General features: G+C 40.8%; 1 protein-coding gene across 24 annotated transcripts in view; it reads left to right on the top strand.

Moving 5' to 3' along the window:
• RALGAPA1 (Ral GTPase activating protein catalytic subunit alpha 1) overlaps positions 1–22,419 on the top strand; it is a 123,923-nt gene that overhangs the window by 78,841 nt on the left and 22,663 nt on the right. For 17 of the 24 annotated variants that reach the window (XR_014546730.1, XR_014546731.1, XM_083607992.1 and 14 more), the window contains 6 exons: positions 3,992–4,856; positions 6,804–6,875; positions 8,608–8,731; positions 11,697–11,852; positions 18,989–19,147; positions 20,452–20,579. Coding sequence is in view for 22 of the 24 variants with exons in the window: in XM_083607992.1 (XP_083464118.1) it covers positions 3,992–4,856; positions 6,804–6,875; positions 8,608–8,731; positions 11,697–11,852; positions 18,989–19,147; positions 20,452–20,579 (1,504 nt within the window). In the remaining 2 variants the exon portion in view is untranslated. Of the gene's footprint in view, positions 1–3,991; positions 4,857–6,803; positions 6,876–8,592; positions 8,732–11,696; positions 11,853–18,988; positions 19,148–20,451; positions 20,580–22,419 lie in introns of all 24 variants that reach the window. The other 7 variants (XM_083607999.1, XM_083607987.1, XM_083607984.1 and 4 more) reach the window with 1 other exon arrangement.

Genomic DNA, 22,419 nt, shown 5'->3' with positions numbered 1-22,419 from the left:
GAGTTAATATCAGCGAAAAGGATGGAACAGCAGCAGCAGAGCTGGTCCCACCATGAAACGTGCTGCCTCAAGCAGTAAATTTCAGCCACGCTTGAAAGGATAGCAGATTGTCAGCTACTAAACTGGCAAATACATTTCATTTGAATTGTCCTCCAGCTTCAGAGATGCACAAGCCTTCTTTAACAGAAAGGCTTGTGCACATCTGCTTTTGAGCCCTTGCTACCTTTTAACTACATGAGTAAGAACATACGTACTTTGCCTCTGCCTGTCATTCTACCTGATAGTAAATCAAATCATACTACTCATGATACATGTAGGGCAGAAGATTCATTAAGCAGTTTGAGTCTGCTGGTGGTTGATGGCAAAAATGTAACAGATGTCTACTCAGAAGGGGCACAGCAATCCATACCCCTGATTCACAATATTGGTGTGGGTTAGATAAGGTGGAGGTATCAGTCCACCCAACCCTGTCCAGATCTGCCAGCCTCCGTTGGAGGGTGCAGGGGACTTCACAGCTATTGAGGAAACCCCAGCTGTGCAGAATGCTCCAGTGCACCCAAATAAGCAGCAAGCAGAAGCCACTTTGGCAGGGTGGGGCTGCAGCACCGGATCCTCTCCTCATTGTGCTGCTGTCATGCTTTCTGGACAGCACAAATAGATGCAGGGAGCTGCTGCATTAAGTGTCTAAACTGGATGGGCCTTATCCCCAAGTAAATGGGTATAGAGCTGAATTCTAAGTGTAGGGTTATGCTGTTTTTACGCTCCTGTTTTCTTTTACTGGGTGCCTTTCAGTATTTCTTTCTGGAATTGTCGTCGTGTTTCTGCTATGTATGTTGTGATTGTCTTTTTTGAGTGTGATGTTATTTTTAATGTTACATAAAATGTAATATTTTGTAACTTTAAATTATAAAACTTAAATAGCCAGCACTGAGAAAGACTCCTGGCACCTTTATTTTCATCATATATTAATGGGTTTTAAGCACTATTAAAATCCAGAAGTTATAGAAATTTATTATAACTGATGCCAGTCATACATAGGAGTAAATGGTATGAATAGCATTATGCCAGTGCAGATGTGATGAGAAGACTGAGTGAGCAATGAAGTACTGTGGGGAAAAGAGGATTGGGTGACAGAGCTATCTCTCAGAGTCAACCAGAGTCTCGGAGATAGTTACTCCCTGGTTTTTAACATTTAGCTCTTAACAGTGTTGTCTCTCTCTGAGCTGCATCCTTTTATTATAATCGGTGGGTGACATCTGAAGAACAGAGATTTTCAGGAACCACCCCAAGTACATAGTTTCCATTGATTGAAACCAGTGTTGAAAATGGAAAAGAAAAGAATCACAGAATTGGCTTGACAGTTGTGCCTTTCTATAAACCAAGGGAGGTTTTGGTCTTACCACCTTATAATAGGTTGACCTCAGGATATATATGGACAGAGAAGAGTCTCCTAAGGAAGGAATTGCTTGGTTGTTGTTTTTTATGAAGACAACCACTTAATCAAATTCTGAATAACCTTGTATACTCAATTGAAAAGTAAAAGTCAGATGGACTCATCATGAAGCTGTCATGCATTGACAATATGCACAAACTACACAAATTAAGCAAGAAACCCTGTTGCAATTTGCTGATAGTTTTTGGAAATTATCATTGGAGAAAATCAACAGGAGGTCTTCTATTAGAATTTACATAAAAATAAAAGTATGGGCAGCGCTTTTCAAGGCACCATGCATTTGGATTCAAGGGTTCAAAAAGCTGTTTGTGAAACCTAGAAATGTACCATTAGTATAATCTCTGTGTTACAGGTAATTATTAAATTCAAATAACTTACATCAGGGTAGGCAACATGGGGTGCTCCAGCTGTTTTTGACCATCAACCTCAGCCAGGAATGGTGGGAGTTGTAGTCCATAGATTCTGGAGAGCATCAGATTGGCTACCCCTCCTTAAATGTTTGACAAAATTCTAAATTAAAATTTCCAAAAAGTGGGAGTTGCTTGGCATAACCTTATCTGAATCCATAGGAGCACATGCTGAGCAGCTGAAGATAGGCATGCAGTTCCCTTTTAGCAATATTAAAATCCTGTGAATCAGCTGTTTGTCAGGGACAAGAGCTGAGTCCAGATCCCACTCCTCCTCCAGAACTCTCTGCACAAAGCCTCAGCTGTTTTATTTGTGTGCAGAATATTTTCGGGAGGATTCCCCAACTCTCTGGAAGCGATTTGCAGGCGTGCTGGGGGCTACCGTAAGGAAAAGAAGCATCATTCTTTGGTACAGCTCCAGCTGGGAGCCTCCTTCCCTCTAGCTAACAGCTATCATTACTGAGGCCATCAGAGGGAAAGGAAGAAGAAGACCCTCTGTTGTTCTTAGATAATTCTCCGTGGCCTCTTGGATTACTGTGTGTCCTGTAGAAGAGAAGGGCTCTGGATAACAGAAAGTCAGTTAGTCTAAACAGTGGCTAAGAAAGTGCTGTTGAAATTCCAAAATCTTTCCATCCATTAGAATAACGTTACATAGACTGAGAAATCAGAACATTCCTGGAGGGAGATGGAGCCAGGGTGGGGTGACCTGGGCGCCAAAAACAATATTGGTATGTAGGCATGGCAGAATGGTTCGCAGGTAGATGAGTAAAAGGATGATCACTGGGGGTCTTTACTAGAAGCATTGCCTGGTGGGTTGTTCTGTAAATTATATGGAAGCATAATGTTCCTGCTTTTGTGTATAAAGTGAATTATCCTGCTATGTATAGGAAACTAACTCTCTTTTCTCTATCTGTTTGGGAGGGCTTTGCCCTGAAGGGCAACATATAAAGTCATTAAACAATAAAATAATAGAATTTGGTCGTGGTATAAATAATATTGTTTTCATCACATAAGCAGTTTAATAGGCATTTATATGCATTTCTTACGGTGCTCTAAATAGGCTTTGTATGGAACCTTTGCAAAATGGTCTGGTGCCATTAAAAGTAGGGGGTCTTCTGCAAGTGGATTGTACCAGCAGAGTGATACTCTGAATTCTAGAGGGGTAGCTCTGTGTTAGAGCGTTGCAGGAAAACATGTCTTGTGGCACCTTAAAGATCGCTCAATTTATTATGGCATAAGACTTCATGGGAAAGAGTCCACTTCATCAGGTGCTTGAAATGTTATCCTGAGTTGCTGGGGGTGCAAGTCTGGGCATAGTAAAAGCAAAAGCAGGCATCAGGGCAGCACTGCAGGGCCTGCACTTAACTGGTGCAAGGCAGGCACACCAATCAAGCCTGTCAGGTGCACCTGCACTGCCCCAACTTCACTGCCACTCTGCCCCACCCCTCACTGTCCTGGTATGTGGCATTGGTGGTGCTTCCAGGAGGCTCCTGCCTTACCACACCACCCATTCCTGAGCCAGAAGGAAAGGAAATGTAGAGAGAACAGATGGTGATAATTACGCTATTAACTGTGACCATTCACAAAGTTGTGTTTTCATAACACAAACATCCTGGCAATTGAAATTGGCTCGGGTGAGAGACCAGCAGCCATTTGGCGCTTCATTTCCTTGAACTGTTTCTATTCCAAGCAACCATTATAAGAACAGCTATGTAACTTTAAGAATTGGAGCATGAATTTTCTCTTTCTCTCCATTCCATTCTCTTCTTGTGTTGTGCATTTTCACTTGTAATCCTTGAGTAGGGACTGAGTATGGTATTTAGTAAAGTTTAGGCACTTCTGAAATGATAAATAATAACAGCATCATTGACATAACACTGCCTGTTTTGCGTTTATTGTTTGGCACAGAAATCCTAGGACTGGATCGTCGAAGTGCTTCTTTTCTTCTTTGTTCCTGTTGCTTGAGAGTGCACATGATCCCTAGGGGAATGTGTTTTTCACTGTGACTGTTCTCTGGTTTCACGCAGGTCACCTCGGAACTCCTCAGACTTAAATGTTTCTTTTTGTGCCTAACCAGCATTTTAAATTTTTTTTATCTATATAACTTAATCTATTGCCCTTTGTTTTGCAGTAAAATCTCACATGCAACAAGGACTGATCTCTGTGGCAGCTCGCACTGTGATCACTCATTTGGTAAACCATTTAGGCCATTATCCCATGAGTGGGGGACCTGCTATGCTCACGAGTCAAGTGTGTGAAAACAACGACAATCCTTACAGTGAAAGCCTTGAACTTTCTCCTGAGCTCTTTGAGAATCCCAATCTGCAGTTCTTTGTGTTAAACAGAACAACTTTAGTTTCCTGTATACAAATCCGAGCGGAAGAAAACATGCCTGGAGGCGGTTTGTCTGCTGGGCTTGCATCAGCTAATTCAAATGTTAGAATTATAGTGCGTGATCTCTCTGGCAAATATTCCTGGGATTCTGCCATTCTGTACGGACCTCCACCTCTTTGTGGTTTATCTGAACCAACTTCTTTTGTCCTCTCACTACCCCATCAAGAGAAGCCAGAAGATGTGTCAGAACCTACTGTGTATGTAGAAGAAGTATGCGTAAAGGATGGAATTGCACTCCAGGTAAAAAAAAGATGTAGAGAGACTGTACCAACATGGGACACAATTAGGGACGAAGAGGATGTCCTTGATGAGCTCTTGCAGTATATAGGAATCGCTAGCCCAGAGTGCTTGCAGAGGACAGGTGTATCGCTCAATGTTCCTGCTCTTCAACCTCTGTGTGTTTCAGAGAAGCAGGAACATGATGTAATTAATGCAATCCTTAAGCAACATACGGAAGAGAGAGATTTTGTTGAAAAGCACTTCAATGACTTAAATATGAAGGCTATGGAGCAGGATGAGCCAACTCCGCAGAAGCCCTCTTCGTCATTTTACTATTGCAGATTGCTTCTTAGTATTCTGGGAATGAATTCTTGGGATAAAAGGTAAAAAGATAACATTATTCACTGTTAAAGACTAGCTCCTCTTTCGTTTGTACTGTTCAGAACTGAAGTTGACATTATAAGAGAAACGTGGTGGCTGCTAAAAAGAACAGCAGCACATTTGTCCTCCTCAACTAATACAGAGCATCACTTCCCTGACCCACCGACTTTTCCCATGCAAATGAGCAAGGGTAGCGCAAATCAAAGACATGACATGCTTTGTATTATCAGAGGTTACCTTGGGGCAGGGGCTGCTGGGCAGAGAAGGAGATACAGGGCTGCGTTTTTTTTTTGAAGTAGCCTCATATCTCCCTTAATGTCTTAAGAAAAAAACAGGAATGCGTTGCAGGATGAGACCAAAGTCCTATCTATTCTGGCATCTTGTTTCACCCAGTGGTCAACCGATCTGGGCATGAGGACCTTCTCCTGCTGTTGTTCTCCAGCAACTGCTGCCTCTGATTCCGGATGGAGCATAATAGCCGTCATGCCTAGTAGCCACTGATAGCATTATCCTCCATTAATTTATTTAATCTCCTTTTAAAGGTATCTTAAGTTGTGACCATCACCACAGTTGTCGCATTAAAATTTAACTGTGTTTTGTCTTGTTAAAGGGCAGCTTATAATTGCTTTTAGTGTTATTAAATGTTCTGACAATGCTTAATTTAGTTAAGTGTTCTGATAAACTTGCAACAGACTGGCAGAAAATCATTTTCATCCCTCCCTATAGACAGCAGAGGAAGGAAGGACATTTTGCTTTTTGTGTTGCACTGATTCCCCCCTCACAGAGTTTGGTTAGGATTTATATAGCGGACTGCCCTTCTTTGTTCTTAGTCTGAACTCCTATATGGCGCCTTTAACACCTTTTATTCTTAGTCAAGACTGATCGTATTTCAAAGTTTGGGTCAGCAGTTTGTTTTTATGGACATTATTTTTAAGGAGGGGTTATGTGTAAGCTTCTAGGACAATATGTAAAATGATGGCATAAGAAAATTTAGCAGACTGCTCCTTGAAATATTATGCAGATATCACACAGCAGACAAACAGAAAACAGCCATTTCTTCTGTTTGATTTATAGTAATCTTGACTGTGAATCAAGAGCTAATAAATCAAACGTTTTAAAGCATTTTTTCCATTTACAATTATTTACTTCTGCATAGGTTCCAAAATGAAAGGGTTTTAATACAGTTAGCAGATACTTAATTAACCCATCTATTATGGACAGTATTTCCCTGGGGGAAGCATCAGTATATGAACAAAAATCTAGAAATCTCAATTTAAAAACATACTGTTTTTTATGAGAGAGAGTGAGCTAAAAATTTCTACAGCAGATCCACTTCTTTCTTTTCCTTTTCCTTGACATGTTATTTTTGTCAAAGCAGACTATTCTCTTTTGTTGGCACTGTTCTTAGGAGTCCTCCGCTCACAGGTTTTATGAGCAGTGCCAGAAGTACAAATAGTAAGTGGAAGATAGCTATTTTACAGTAACATCATTAGGCTTTTAAAATTCTATAGCTAATCTGGGGGAACCTCTCGGCTTTGCTTACTCTGTTATATTGCAGCCTACAGTTCAGTGTTTTTTGTTGTGTTTTTTGGCTGGCATGGAAGTACCTTTTTATCACTAAGCAGTTATCGCCTGGCCTACTAAAGAGCAGGTTTTATGTGCACCAAAGGGAGTCCTGTTCAGCCCTCCAGATTAAATGGGAAGAAGGGGAATGAAGTGGGGATTATGTTCAAGTCACTAACAAGGATGCAGAAGACCACCTGGGATAAAAAAATAACTATATGTATATATTATTTTTAAAAGATCTATTCATCTTTGATATGGAAAATGTCTTACAAAAGGCAAGAAAACCGTAGGAGATTGCATGAATGGAATTGAAAATGCCTTGTGCTGTCCTATATCTGTCATTGCACAGGCAATGAAAACATTTGTTATATTTCCTTATCTAGGAGGAGCTTTCATCTTCTGAAAAAAAATGAAAAGCTGCTTCGAGAACTTAGAAATTTGGATTCAAGACAATGGCAAGTTACCCGCGATGAACCCTTTTTAATCTGTGTTAAATCATCTCATTGTTGAAAATGCTTTTGTAGCTAATGGTTTCTACTTCAGCATGTGTTTCAAGAAATGGTGTTTGTGATCAGGGTGCGAATTCTATCAATTTCCAGGATTTACTGTTAAATAATTGTCTTTAGGATTGAGGTGTTAATTCCTACACTGTAGTTAATTTTAATTCAGTTCAGTTTATTAGTGGTCTAAGCCATAAAGCTGTAAAAAGAGTTAAAAGTAGTTAATTTCTTAGCTGTGGAATAAAGTCATTGCTTAAACCATCATTGCTTTAAAGGGAATGGAGCTGACTGCAGGTGAAGTATTCCAAGAAGCGAGGGAAGAACTATTTCCCTCAAGACTGAATAATTCCTTTGGAGGGCAGTTGCTCAAATTAAGGAGTACTGAAGGTTTTTATTTTATTTTAAGCGTCTACTTTTATTGAACAATTTACCAGTAAACAAAACAGGTAGCATTTCAGCATATTGCCTGCTCCTATCTTCAATGATAATTACTATGCATGGGGAATTGCTACTGAAATCTGTGTGTTCATATCTGCCGACTATATTCATGGCCCTCCAGATGTTTTGAGACTACAATTCCCATCATTCCTGACCACTGGTCCTGCTAGCTAGGGATTGTGGGAGTTGTAGGCCAGAAACATCTGGAGGGCCGAGTTTGAGGAAACCTGGGTAAGAGTAAGTTCAAGAGTTCTTAACTTTCTCAGCGTTTTCCTTACACCTCTATTACCCCCTAATTTGTCCATTGCAACTGCATACGAAAGATTTATACGATCTGAGGTGAAACCAGAGTATCATTGCAACTGCATACGAACCATTATTCTGAGCCATGAACTTAAGTCCTTATTTTTCCATGTATAAGATGCCCCCATGTATAAGACACCCCCTATTTTTTAAACCCAAAATTAAGTTGTTTAGCTTTTTGGGGGGGTGGGGGAGGTCACTTCCGCCAATCTCTCACCCGCCTGCCTGCTACTGCCAATCGCTTGCCACTGCTGATCGCACACCTCACTGCAGCCGCCAATTGTCTGCGCAATCGCCGCCACCAACAGCCCACTTGCCACAGCCACCAGTCGCCTGCCCGCCTCACCACAGCTGCCAATCGCCTGCCCATTTGCCACAGCCAATCATCAGCAGGCCTTGCCGCAGCCACCAATCACCCGTCCAATCGCCGCTTCTGATCTCCTGCTTGCTGCTGCCCCCTCTGCATTCACTATCCATGAATAAGATGACACCCAATTTTTGCCCCCTTTTTTTTTTGCAATAAGCATCTTCTTATACATGGAAAAATACGGTACACTTAACATGAGTGTTCAGCTTTATGAACTTGGCAAAAAAATTGAAAGGGGGCAAGCATCCAGGGCAAAAGACTTTAATAGTCCCACCCACCACTGAATCCAGTGTGTTTTGACTATACACAATTTTGGCATTAGGTGCAATCCCTGGAATGTAACCACGTCATAAGTTACAGGCTTGCTGTGTATAGGCAGGCATTTAAAGGAAACCAATCTAATAAGCATACCTTCAATGAAAAAAGGAAGTGATAAGTGTAAAAATGTTAGAAGAAAAAGCATTTAAGACATACTAGCACTGCTTTTTTCGCAGTTATCGCCCCTTTTCTGTTTGCATATCTCATTCTTTAGTGACTTCAGAGTACATTCTTATGTAATTGCAGTCCTGTGTCTTACAGCCGAGAGACTCACAAAATCGCAGTATTTTATGTTGCTGAGGGACAAGAGGACAAACACTCCATCCTTACTAATACTGGAGGAAGCCAAGCCTATGAGGATTTTGTAGCAGGCCTTGGTTGGGAGGTACCTTTTTTATTGTTCTTTGTAGTAATTCAGGTTGACTGTATGTTACCATTATAATAGTAGCTACTGAGGAATTCATCCAAAGACTGGTGAGAAAGAACTCTTGTGTCCTGCAGGCTAGAACATTTGTCCAGGAGTTGATATTCTGCCTGGTTCACAAGCTGTTTATAGAGCTTTCAGGAGAATGGAAAGTCGAGGATACCAGCCAGCTGCCTGAAGTGGGATTTCCACCCCCTCTCCATCAGGATTCTCAAAGTGATATAAAAGGAAGAATTCATAGTCTTCCCTAGGTCACTTTTCCCTTAAAATTCTTGTTTGGGTGGTGAGATATGAGAAATTGGGGATAGGAGGAAGTTGGTTTCACAAACATTCTAACAATCTCTCAGAAATATGCTGTACCTTCCAGCAATTATGTCTGTGAAATCTGCCAGTTCATGTCCAGTGGTAGGAAGATAGTATCTGATTGGCTTACTGGTCCTGATTGTTCAGAATCTAGGACCAAAATATCATGTAATTATAGGAGAAAATCGGCTCCATCTTACTGCACAAATGCTGCAATTCATATATCTTATCATTATCCCTAGATAGGGTAACAAGAGGATAGCTGAAGGGTAGCTATCCTCCAGCTGGGATCTCTGGCGCCTAGAAGTGCTAGTGCAACCTGAGGTGGCACACTGCATGCCATGAATGAAAGTACCAGCAGGGCAACAGCCAGAGAGTTGAAAGCAGCCATTAGAACCTAATTGTGTGTATGTTGATGTGGCGATGGAAATAACTGCAGAGGAGATTAGACCAGAGCAAAGTCCTCTTCAGTACTCTAGGGTTACAGTGTCTCCACCCCCACCCCCACCTGATGTTTCCATCAAGTTCCTCAAAGCTTAATAGTTTTAATCGTCCAAGTTCTCAGATAGTTAAACTGAAACCTTATTTACTGGCCAAATGAATCCTGGAAGCACTAGATACAGGGTGATGGTGTATTTGAAGGTTTGCCAGAATTATACAGACTCTGTAATCAAGAGCATGGCTAGGAACATGCCTTAGGATAGAGAAAAAGAGTAAACAAATCAATGAGGCAAAAACCCAGTGCAGTGGCCACACAAGAGCTGCCTGGGTGTCCAAGAAGTGTCCCCTGCTCTTTGTGGCAAACCACATCCGCATCCCACACAGATCCCATCTACACAGGTTGAAACACAATGTGTATCTGCGCCATATAGTAATCTACATTTAAGTGTTTGGGCCTGACCAAGAGTGCTGTGTCAGCGCATGCTGGGGAAAATCAAGGCCCCTTACCCAGGCATGCAATTTGCATTTGGTGCCTTGCAAAGAGTCCACCAACAGAACCATAAAAATTACATGGCAAGTCTTCAACTAGTAGCATGCCTGCTGAACAAATATTGGGTTCAATACTAGTCAATGGCTCCCAAGGATTTCTTCTTCCAATCTCTTCTTTTTCCGTGCATATGTTCAGTATTAAAGGAAAATAAATTATTTTTCCTTTGTAATGAGCTGACGGCATGCCCTGTTGTGGGCACATGGAGGTGACCCTTTCATTGGTCTCTTAGGTCTTGTCTTCTCGGCAAATGAGATGTATTAAACCATCAGGCAGGCCTCATGCCATCTATTTTCTGTCTCCATACATGTGTTAATGGTGCAAATAGGAATAATCATTTGGCACCATAGAATTCACATTTAAAACATGCCATAGAAATGATTCTGATAGTGTTTCCACAATTTTGCCATCCTCCTTCCTAAAACCTCTTTCCTCTAGGCTCTGAAACTGAAAGTACTAATGTGTCAAGTATGTTGGGGTGCTCTCGTGCTTGTATAGAGTTGGTTGGCTTTCTATTTATTTCTGGTTACCATAATTTTTGCTCCATAACACGCAGTTTTTTCCTCCTAGAAAGTAAGGGGAAATGTCTGTGCGTGTTATGGAGTGAATGCCTACGGATGGCGGGGGAATCTGCTGCAGTCGTGAGCAGTCCGTGGCTCGCTTTGAAACAGCAAAGCGGGTGTAAGCGGCTCCTGTCAGCGAGCCTAGCCGGGGAGGAGGGAGAGAAGCAGAGCGGGAGAGGAGAGGAGCCGCTTACACGAGTGTAAGCGGCTCCTGCCTGGTTGGCTGCTTTAAAACAACCCCGTGCTCTATGTCCCTCTCTCCTCCCCACTGAGCTCGCTAAGTAGCAGCAAAGCTTTTCAGCCAGCCAAGCCGGGGAGGAGGGAGAGAAGCAGAGCGGGGTTGGCTGCTTTAAAACAACCCCGTGCTCTCTGTCCCTGCCTGCAGTTTTTTGCTGTCCGATTTTGGATTAGCCACTGTAGGGGCTGTGTGTGTGTGTGTGTGTGTGTGTGTGTGTGCTTGAGCTATCGTTCTCCTCCTCCTGCTTCCCGTTCACTCTCCCAGTGCCCCTGCGCTCTCCCAGCGCCCCTGCGACTTTAGGATTGATACTCTATGTGTGGGGGGGGGGGATCGTTCTCCTTCTCTTGCTTCCCGTTCACTCCCCCAGCGCCCCTGCGACTTTAGGATTGATACTCTGTGTGTCTCTGTGTGTATGTGAGGCATCGTTCTCCTTCTCTTGCTTCCCGTTCACTCCCCCAGCGCCCCTGCGACTTGAGGGCGACTTTAGCATGGATCCACATGGATCCTCAGGATTTTTGCATTGCGCTACCCCAAACTCACCATCAGATCACATGTCTGTGGCCACAGCATGAACCACAAAAATCATACATCCACTGTTTCGTTTAGAATATTTTTTTCTTGTTTTCCTCCTCTAAAAACTACGTGCGTGTTATGGTCAGGTGCGTGTTATAGAGCGAAAAATACGGTAATTAGGATCCTTTGGTACTTCAACGCAGTAAAGTGGTAACAATGGATCAGTTCACATCTGAGTGCTTTATATGCTTTTCTGAGAGGCATGTGTGGGACTTGATATTAAGCGTTTTCTAATGTGGTGATGTTTTCTGTGCTTTTTAGGTGAACCTCACAAACCATTGTGGTTTTATGGGAGGGTTGCAAAAAAACAAAAGCACTGGACTGACCACTCCATATTTTGCTACCTCTACTGTGGAAGTAATGTTTCATGTATCAACTAGAATGCCTTCTGATTCAGATGACTCCTTAACAAAAAAGGTAGGTGTTTTGAAATTACCTTATCCTTTAGGTTGATAATAAGACCAGGGAATAAAGAACAAATAATTTATTCAAGGGTTCGAGATCTTATTGCGGCTTTTGGCTGTTCATACCTGTTGACAAATCAACTCTGCCACGTTTCATCACAGTCAATACAGTATCTTGGTGCTTCTAGATAAGAAGTATACTAGTCTGATATAAATTTAAAGGATGCTTCCTATCATAAAGGAGCTTTGGTACAAAGATCCAACATGTTTCAGCTGATCCTTTCAATAAGAGAGGGCCCTGTAGTGCATTGTAGAACTCAGCAGTGTACACACTTCCATATATATTGGAAGACAAAAGAAGGAGGTATGAATATTGTTGTCTGCCCTATTTGCCAGCACAATGACTTACAGAGTTCTAAATCACATGGGGGAGTCTACACATCTGCAGAGCAGGCTTCCTGCTTCAGATCCCAGCCCCAGTATATGGAGGGTGGCAGTGCTGAACGATGGCAATGCGAAGGAGTGGGAGTGTCCTGCAAGCACAGCCCCACTCCTCAATTCATGAGATTCTAGGATAGGGCTACAGTTAAGTTCAACCATCTCAGTGATCTTCTGGGGCCCGTCTAAAGATCTCGCTCAGCTATTTGTTGTAGTGATAGGGAATATGTACAAAAGGACAAGGTTGGGTCTTAATCACCATGTGATCCTCAGATGAAGGGTGGTATAAAAATGTACTAGACCTCCCTTCATCCGAGCATCATGGGGCAGTTTGCAGTATAAAAACACAGAGATACATAGCATAATAACAAACAGAAATATTAACCTCCCCCCATTCTGAATTGAATTTTCATGAGGAATAATTGCAATCCCCTATATCGATCATGGATAGGATTCAGCAAGTTACTTATACCTTTCAGCTGAGGGAGTCATATGCTAAGTTGGTCAGTATAACCTGCTTGAAGCAACATATGTTTAAAGGTATGAAAGAGAACTGTTTCCAGACTATCCACCCATTTCTTTATCTACCTTCAATGTATCATAAAACTGGAAAATCCAGGGTATTTAGAAATTGATATCCCACAGAGTTGCCAGAGGATGCACCCTTCATGCTTAACATCTAATATGTAACGTGAAACATTTAAATATATAGGTATGCAATAATTAAATGTGTTTGCAGCCAACCTCTATGATCAGCAAGTACCAGCTATTTTCAAACCTCCCTAAGAATAAACTGCTCTGCACCATTGGTATTTTTTTCCCTTGTTTAAATTTAATAAATTCCACATTAGTGGTAATAAGTTGAGACCTTGAACATTTGCCCTATTACAAATGAACAATTGGCTATCATTAGACTGTGCCCCCTCTATTCTGTACATATATCTTCAGATGTGCTAATCCATTCAACAGACACATTAATGAGCGCTGGTTGAAGTGTAATATTGGAGGAAGTGAGGCCAGTTGACCTCAGCGTGGAGTTTAATACTTGTAATTGAATTAGATCGTCAACAGTTAGTGTAGAGAAATAGCTATGCCTCTGGCTAGCTTCAATTATTGATGACTCTTCATTTTATGTTCATCCTGTAAATAATTTTCTGTATTATTATTTTTTAATAGACTTCATTCTTTAAAAATTTTCTTTCGTATCCTGAAAACTTGTGCCACACTGCTAAATATTTTTTTTAACTGTTCAAGATGACCTTGTCCAAGCTAGGCAGCACTTCATAAAGTGCATTCAGGCCTTGGTTGGCATTAAGATATGAAACACTAAACCATGGTTTAACCTTACAAGAACAAGCCTCAGTGTGCTGTATGTTTACACCATTTTCCTGTGGCATAGCCATTGGATGATTTTACATTTCTGGGTTTCAAAATGACCTCTGTTCAACATGTCATCCAAACCCTAAGCTGTGGTTAACCTTCACTATGGTTAGTTGGAACAATGGCTTGAAATTGGCTTGTTTCAACTAATCATAGTTAAGTTTAACCACAGTTTCTCAAGGGTCAGTCTAACACTGAAGAGAAAACTTACAAACCCTTTCAAACAGTTGTGCCAGAGAAGGGGGAAGCATACAAGCCTGAGGCTCACCGTGGCTCTTTTTTATAATCCAAACCAGTCCTGTGCATCTTCTGTTGTGCAACACTTCGTGAATGGGCTACCATAAATGAAAGCAAGCTTTTAGTTTTGGACCCTTTTTCCCATGTACTAGATGTTCATGTAGGTTATTTTCCACATTTTGGAGCCAAGTTGTAGACAGTGGCCTATGAGGGTGTGTAGGTCACAGCTTCTACTTGTAGCTAGCAATTCTGAACTGGGGGAAACTTAATTCTTAATGAAATAAATGGGACTTAATCAAAGGCATATGTTCTATTAATTTCAGTATAACGTTGATTTCAGTGCACTGTAGGTTATGCTCTTAGATTTTTTTTTCTGCCTGCAAAATCAGTGCATATTTTTAATAAATAACATAGATATAGAAGCATTCTTGCTTCCATATTTGTTCTTTTGAAACATTTTCAATCAAACTTTTCCTTAAAATAGTAATAATAAAGTAGTATCTAGTGAGCTTCATCTTTGAATAAGGATAGAGTTGTCTTTCTCCCCTTCCCTCCATTTCTCTTTCATTCTGTGGAACAGCCGTCACAGATCTAAAAGCACAGGCTGGGTTTTCATATATCATCTCGTACATGATACTCTCCCGTGAAAATTATTGTGTCAAGGCTGAGCCATAAGTAGTGGTCTGAGATGAGCCATGAACCAGGAGAAAGGAGAACCATAGTTAAATGTTGAAGCCACAAGATAAGACTTGAAGAACAAGACAGGATCAGAAAAGCAACCAAAGAATACAGAAACCCATCAGATACATTGTTATTTATGCAAGGTTTAACTGGAGCAGGAACTTATCTTTCCGGCTTTCTTGTCCATGAGGATCCAGTGGCCATACTGGGTGGGCAAACTAGTTCTGTAGTTCACTGCCCATGTAGACGCTCCAACCTGTGGTTTAGTGGCTCACCACACGAGGCAGCCAAAAACCATAGGTCTATCCATCTCACTCGTATCAGCTCTAATTTAGGAGCATGGGTGTGTTTGCTGCCTAGCCATCCAAGCCCGTAATCTTTTCTATACACCGCGTCATCCACTCCAAATTCCTTATACAAGGTTATGAAAGCATAGCTTCATTTCTGAAGCTGGAGCCTTTTTTACTGCTCACACAGCTAAAGACAAGGAGCTAGCGAAGCTGCATAAGCAATATCTTGCTTCCAAGCTGCATGGATAAAACTTACTCAGGTACAGTCAAATGCTGACTCTTTAAGAGGACTCTGTGATTGAATGTACATTTCAGGTTTTAGAGACTCGATGGGGGTGAAAGAGGGAATTCTAGACAGCCTAGTTATCAGATTTGAATAACAGGGTACAAGTGAAGAAAGAATCATTCATGTAAAAAAATGCTTCCCTAGTTGCTGAATATTCACAATCAGTCTGTACACATCTGGAGTGAAGAATCAGGACCTCTGGTTCAAATCATGCACACTTGGGGTGGTACTCAACTAAGTTTTTTTAAGAGTAGACCCAGTGAAATCAATGAACCTTAGTCATGTTCATTGATTTTAATGGGCCTCTTACGAGTAAAACTTAAATGAATGCCACCCTTGAGTATAAGCAATTTTATCTTTAGAAGTGAACTACATGCCATACATATCTGAGGTAGGAATGCTAAAGGGCTTGGGCCTTCTCTTTTTATTACTTTGAGCAATACACTCCCATTTTATATAACTAGCTGTTTTTTGGAAGTGACCCTTAATTTCAAAAGCCATTTGCTATGCTTCATGGACAGTTGCCATTTGAGACATTTAAGCATGAATCCCCCTTCTGTATGCCAGATTTGATGTGTTGGGTTCCTTGGATTCCTACTATTATGTGTGTGCATGTGTATGATTTTATTTTTCTGCTTTTGAAGATTTATCATAGATACAGTCCCAGTTCTTAGGAACACATGTGCTTTCAGAAAACTTTGTTTTCCTCTTTTTTCTTCCAGACTCCTTTTTCTCTCCCCTAACAAATCACTTTTCAACCACCTATCCCTGGTATTAAGAGCAGTTTGACAATTTAGCATGGAAAAGGCTTCCTGAAGTCAGAACTGGAATTACAAAAGCAAAACCCTTAGCTAGTTCATGGCCTTCAGGAAGTTGTAATGTCTTTTCTCATCCGTTCTTTAGATCAGTAGGTTCTACACATTACTGGTAATTCTGGCAAGAGTTCAAGGGTTAATGCAATAGATAAATAAAAGGAACTTTCTGTAAATTGAGCCCTGCATTATTTCAGTTGTCTTCTCTTTCCAAAACTAACTTATTTAATTTTTTTAAGTAAATACTTGAATTCTTCCTGCCAGTGTTCTTTGCTTTTACTATCGTTTATTACTTCAATTATACTTCGTATCACTTAGAACAATCTGCCATTTGGAAATCTCAGTATAGCCTGCAGCTTAGTATTAACTCTGGCTGGTATTGTAACATGTACAGCATATGACATTAATGTATCAAATTAGATTTGATCGTCCCTTCTGGTTATATTTATTTCACATTTCTTTTGTATTCAGTTAACATAAACTTATTAGGAAAGCTGACACATGGTGATGGCTATAAAGTAAGAATGTTTTAAAGTATTTCGATTTTTTAAAATGAAATTTCAGATATCTCTGCTTTTCCAATTTGTTGGTTTGTTCAGTGATGGAGTAGAAATTGTAACCTTGTGCTGTAGCAGAAGAAATAGTTAAACTAATCTTCATTGTTGTAGATTACCATTCTACCTACAGTAGTCACAGACACTGGACATTATGGTAGCAACCCTTCCTGCAGAAAGAACTATCAGTGGTGAAAAGAGAAGTTATAAAAGAAAAGCAGTGGTGGCGGCAGAAGCAGCCCTTTTTTTCTGGGAAGTTTTGTCTTGTACTTGGTCAGGGCAAAGAGGCATTGGCTACAATCACAATTAGATAGTACCCAGGCACAGTCCAGAAGACAAATACAACAGTCTTCCCCTAAACGCTGAGTATTTCAACATCTGAACATCTTGTGAGATGCTTGTGTTTTTGTTTCTTGTTGCTGATGTTGCTGTTAAGTGATGTTGTATTCAGTGGTTTACTCAATCAATAAAATTGCCACAGAATAAAAACAAAAACCTAGTGTGACAACAGCTACACAAAAACTTGTATATCATACAAGTCAGATTTAGACTAAATAGCTGTAGATCAAAACATCCATCAGCATCATATAAAAACAAACTGAAATAAAACCTGCTTTCTGAAAACTAGTAAGTAGGGCAACTGGTGAACCTCCTGGAGCAGAAAGCCCCACAACTGTTTCCTTCTCTTCCTCTTAAGTTTCTGGAGGTACCCTTGGGCCTGGGCTAATAAAGTTCCATTTGCTACCTTACATCTTACCTTGGGACCCAGGGTAAGGGGCATTTTACCCTCCCTGCAGTCCCAGTCCATATAAGGAACCTGTGCCTGCTATTTGCATGGGAAAATTCCAGTGGAAGGCTTTTTTCTCTAATGCAAATAGCAGGTAAGGGGGCTCGACTGAGATCAGGAGCACAGGAAGGTCAAAGGGTTAAATCTCCCTACCCCCAGCACCAGGATCCCAGTGGAACAGCCAAGACAGTCCAGGGCAGTTCCCCAGCAAACATCCTGCTCCCCCTGCCAGCACCAGCGCTATCCTCAGGGCAGAGGGTGAAGGAGTTGGCTGCTGATATGAGATAGAGAGGTTGCTTTTTAGAATGCAGCTTTTCTTTGTATCGTTCCCAGAGCACCAGCCATGCTCTCTCCCTATTGCTGCCTCCACGTGTCTTCCTTACATCCACATCCTCCCCAAACTGCCAGCACTGTCATCCTCACCACTAGTTGTGGAGGGGAATGAAGGAGAGAAAGTTAATGGTTGTGTGAGCGAGCTATAACAGGAGAAAGGATTGGGCAAGGTGTAAAGGGAGGGGTTGGCGGGTAGGCAGGGTTGCTGAGCAGTACAAGTGGGGCTCATCCCCTGTTACAGGGGTCAGCAAACTTTTTCAGCAGGGGGCTGGTCCACTGTCCCTCAGACCTTGTGGGGGGCCGGACTATATTTTGCGGAACAAATTCCTATGCCCGACAAATAACCCAGAGATGCATTTTAAATAAAAGCACACTTTCTACTCATGTAAAAACATGCTGATTCCCGGACTGTCCGTGGGCTGGATATAGAAGGCGATTGGGCCGCATCCGGCCCCCGGGCCTTAGTTTGCCTACCCATGCCCTATTATATAAACATGCAAATTCTACGTTAAATGCAGCTGGCAAGCATCAATTCCAAGTATGCTGTTTGTGAAAAAGTACTTTCTTTTGTGTAACCTGAATGTTCCAACATTTGGTTTCATGGGATGACACACACACGTTCTTGTGTGAGGTGGGGGGGAGAGAGAGACACTAGTAAAATTTTGATTCTTAGAAGCAAAGTTCAACTCACTAATCATTGTCATTCAAAATTGTTTCACTTCCATATTTTGGATAAGAATGCTCATAACAAAGCTAATAACTCTTGCAAAGTTTTGTAATTGTTAAGGCAAGAAACTGTCTTATGTCAGTCATTAGAGGACCTTAGGAAATCAACTGTATGCGCTGGAGACTTTCTTAGAATAGGTGACAATCAATTATGATTCTTGTGTGTGTGAAATCAAGTAAATGGCAACATTCTAAAATACAATATTTGGAATCCTTACTTTGGAGAATATCCCATTGATGAGAGTGTGGTTTGCTTATTAGTAAATTATTAGTAAATATGTGTAGGATTTCACTGCTAGAGTTAATATTCAAAGGTTTTGTCTATGAGAAGTATATTCTCCATTAGTTCATGATATGTAAACAGTGAAAGCTGACAAATTAAAGTGAAGAGCCAAAGCTGAATCAACAAGATACTTAGCTGAAGAACTTGTGGGCAACTTGTTTGTTTAAAACTGACACGTCTGATTTTTTAAAGTTCTCTCCTCATCTTGAAATAGTTTTTTGTTCCAGTCTTAAAATGAGACCCATTCAATCTAAAATGGGTTCCATACTCTTAGCTTAGTGATTTTTCAGATTCTGCACTATCTTACATACTTTTGCATATTTATTACTTTTCTTGTTTCAGCTAAGACATTTAGGAAATGATGAAGTTCACATTGTCTGGTCAGAACATACACGAGACTACAGAAGAGGAATAATTCCTACCGAGTTCGGAGATGTGCTCATTGTTATATATCCAATGAAGAATTATATGTTCAGTATCCAGATTATGAAAAAACCAGAAGTAAGCTTTTTTATTATTATTCAATGCAGTTTTATCCTTCTCTTCAGGGAAAAGAATCTCTTGAGTGGCTTATATAAGAGCAAAAACAAACAAGGCAGTGCCTAGACTTTTACAATCTTTTTAAAAATGGCAAAAGAGGAAAAGGGGATGGGGTGAGAAAAGGAAAGTAAGGAAATTCAAGCCCTAGTTGTTAATGTTACAAAATTATCAACTTAGATGGAAGCATTTCATGGAGACGAGAAGCCAAAAGGAGCTGGTGTCTCAGCAGAGCCAAATGGCTATAACCCAAGTGGATAGTAGCTGCTAGAATTATGTACTACACCGTTTAGTTTATAGCAGTGTGTTAGGGCTGTGCAAGACGTAGAAAGGGGAACCGCATTCAAATAATGCTTTAAGGTCCTGATTAGTGAATTTACAATCAGAGTTTCTCATTTCAGACATAATGGGAGACTTTAGTTTAAACTAACCAGGACCTGTGCACCGATGAAAGGAGGAGGCAGGGGAAGAAATGAAAGGAGAGCATGATGTCCCATGCTCACTCCTTGCTGCTACAGTATTGTTTAGCAAGCTGAGAAATGTATGTCTATACCAGGCTTGTGTGCACAGATGTCAGAGATTTGTGCAGGAATGTTAAAGACAAGAAGGATTCTTGGCACAGTATTCAACAAATTGTTTGGGTTGTAGCATGATAGTACCAACCATCATTTGGGTGACCGGATAGATCCAATCCAGTGGTTGGGTATATTCCCGAGTCAGAGCCTGTATACTTAGCAGATGCATACAGCATAAATGTGTGCCATTCCATGCTAAATCAGGACTCTTTTTTTTATCATGCAGCTATATCCCAACAGGTGATTGTGATTGCTTGCTCATTAGTTGTATGTTAAGATTGCTCTAATGAACACCGGGCCGTAAACTTATATTAGCAATTTTCTTTCAAAGTAATCATATCCCTTCAGCAAATGTTCCCCTTCTCCAGTCTCACTCAGACTTTGACCTTCAAGAACATGGCATTCGTGATCATTATTTGGTTTTGGCATTAAACTAAGCCTGAATGAGGTAAATTATTCAAATGGTTATTAAAGCAAAATAAGGAGAAGGATTATTTTTCACTGATAATATCAAGTGATCATATCGGTATACTTTTATAAGGTGCAGCATCTCCTAGAGTATTTTGAATAACTACTATGATTAACTGAAGGTGAGAAGAATGATCTAGCTGAGCAATCCTTTGTTAATGCTGATTGCTAATTGTTATAGAAAAGAATGATTTAATGGCCGGCTTTCTCAATTTCCTGATTCAGGTCCCATTCTTTGGTCCATTGTTTGATGGTGCTATTGTGAATGGAAAAATTCTTCCTATTATGGTTCGTGCAACAGCTATAAACGCAAGCAGAGCACTGAAGTCACTCATTCCATTATACCAAAACTTGTATCCTTTTAAGTAAGACTACAGTCCTGTGCACATCTACCCGGAAGTATACCCCATGAACACAGTGGGACTTATTTTCAATAAATCCATCAAGGATTATTCTTCACCCCATGATTGATATTGAAGAGTTCAATAAGTGCAGGGGTTTTGTGAAAAAAACAAAAAGCAAAAGCACAAGGGTAACAAAATATTCAATAGAAATAAAATATAAAGCTCAACTGGATTAATGCATTAACAGTACTTAAAGATACGTTTGTAGTAGAAGTACTGTTGACATATTTTTTTCCCCTGTAATACTAATTTTATAATAATAGCCTTCTCCTTTTGTTAGGCATATTGTCATTGGGGAAAAAGATTGTGCCATTTTAATTCTCTGTTGCAAAATTTTAATTCTCTGTTCCCACCCACCAAAGAAAGAGTGAACTGGTTGAGATGTACCACTAAACTCCTCACACCAATGCCAGAGTAACAAGGCTCCCTAGGGAAGACTACACTCATTCTCATAATCCTAAACTGTACTTTTGGTGACCGAGGAGAGGTGTTTGCATGATTGTGTGACACACATGGGATGTTAAGCTGTTATAACACCAACATGACTGCATATTTTTATAGAAAAGTCTGGAAACAGTGGTACTGTTTTGTTCAGGAAGTGTTCAATAGCAAATCAGCATACGTTGAAATGAAAACATGAGGTAAGTCAGTTCATTTAAAACCAATACCATATACTTTGTAAAGGAAATGTTGATTAAAATAGGCAGATGTCTTGCATCCTATGTACAGCAGTAAGACTGCATTCACATTAATGGGAGAAATCTGGTGTCAAGTGAGCACACTTCCACTCTCACAATGGGACTTCATCATCCTTCTTGCCCCCAAACAAAAATCTACACACACACAGACCCCACAGCATCCCCTCCCCCAAATCTGCATCCAGCTCCTGACCTTCAGAGCAGTTTTCAGGTGCATTCAAAAGACTGCACTGGGCAGGAGAGGAAGAAGAATTCCTAGTGCATCAGCTGTAGCTTATCGGCGCACACACAAACGCTGTTGGATTTCACTTGGTGACTCCAGGGAAATGGGTATGGGAGGACATTATCTGCCATGTTGTTGATGAATGAGATGGGTAAAGGGAGACCAGAATGTGCTGCTTCTTCTTGCTGAGGAGAAACATAAGAGAAATTTGCTTAGAAATAACCAACATACATTATAAAATACATCTGCATGTATCCGCTTATCTGTGGAGGTGTGTTTGTCCTTCTATCTACCTTCTTAGAGGAACCTGTCTATGCCTTAGCAATGCCACATTAAATAGTTTGGTAGATCTGCTCAACTTCATTTATCTTATTAAAATTCAAGAAATGCTGTTAATAGGCTAATTCCACCCACCCACCCCCTGTTTTATTTATTTTATTTCTTAAATTTGTATACCGCCCTTCATCCATAGATTACAGGGTGGCTCACAACATAAAAATACAAAATGAGAGCACAAAATGCATAATAAAACAAAAGCATTCCACAAACAGGGAGCCACTGCAGAAAAGGCCCGTTCTTATGTTGCCACCCTCCAGACCTCTCATTTTCTTATTGATAATAGTCTTATTCAGCCAAAGAGACCCTTTGAGTCTTGATCCCATACCCAAATAAAATCACATTTAAAGGTAAAGGTAAAGGGACCCCTGACCATTAGGTCCAGTCGTGACCAACTCTGGGGTTTATTGGCCGAGGGAGCCAGCGTACAGCTTCCGGGTCATGTGGCCAGCATGACTAAGCCACTTCTGGTGAACCAGAGCAGCGCATGGAAACTCGGTTTACCTTCCCTATTTATAGTACCTATTTATCT

This window comes from Podarcis filfolensis (assembly GCF_964270895.1).
Source record: "Podarcis filfolensis genome assembly, chromosome: 1".
NCBI lineage: Eukaryota > Metazoa > Chordata > Lepidosauria > Squamata > Lacertidae > Podarcis > Podarcis filfolensis.
The sequence above is the reverse complement of the archived record's forward strand: the minus strand, read 5'-3'. Positions and strand labels throughout refer to the sequence as shown.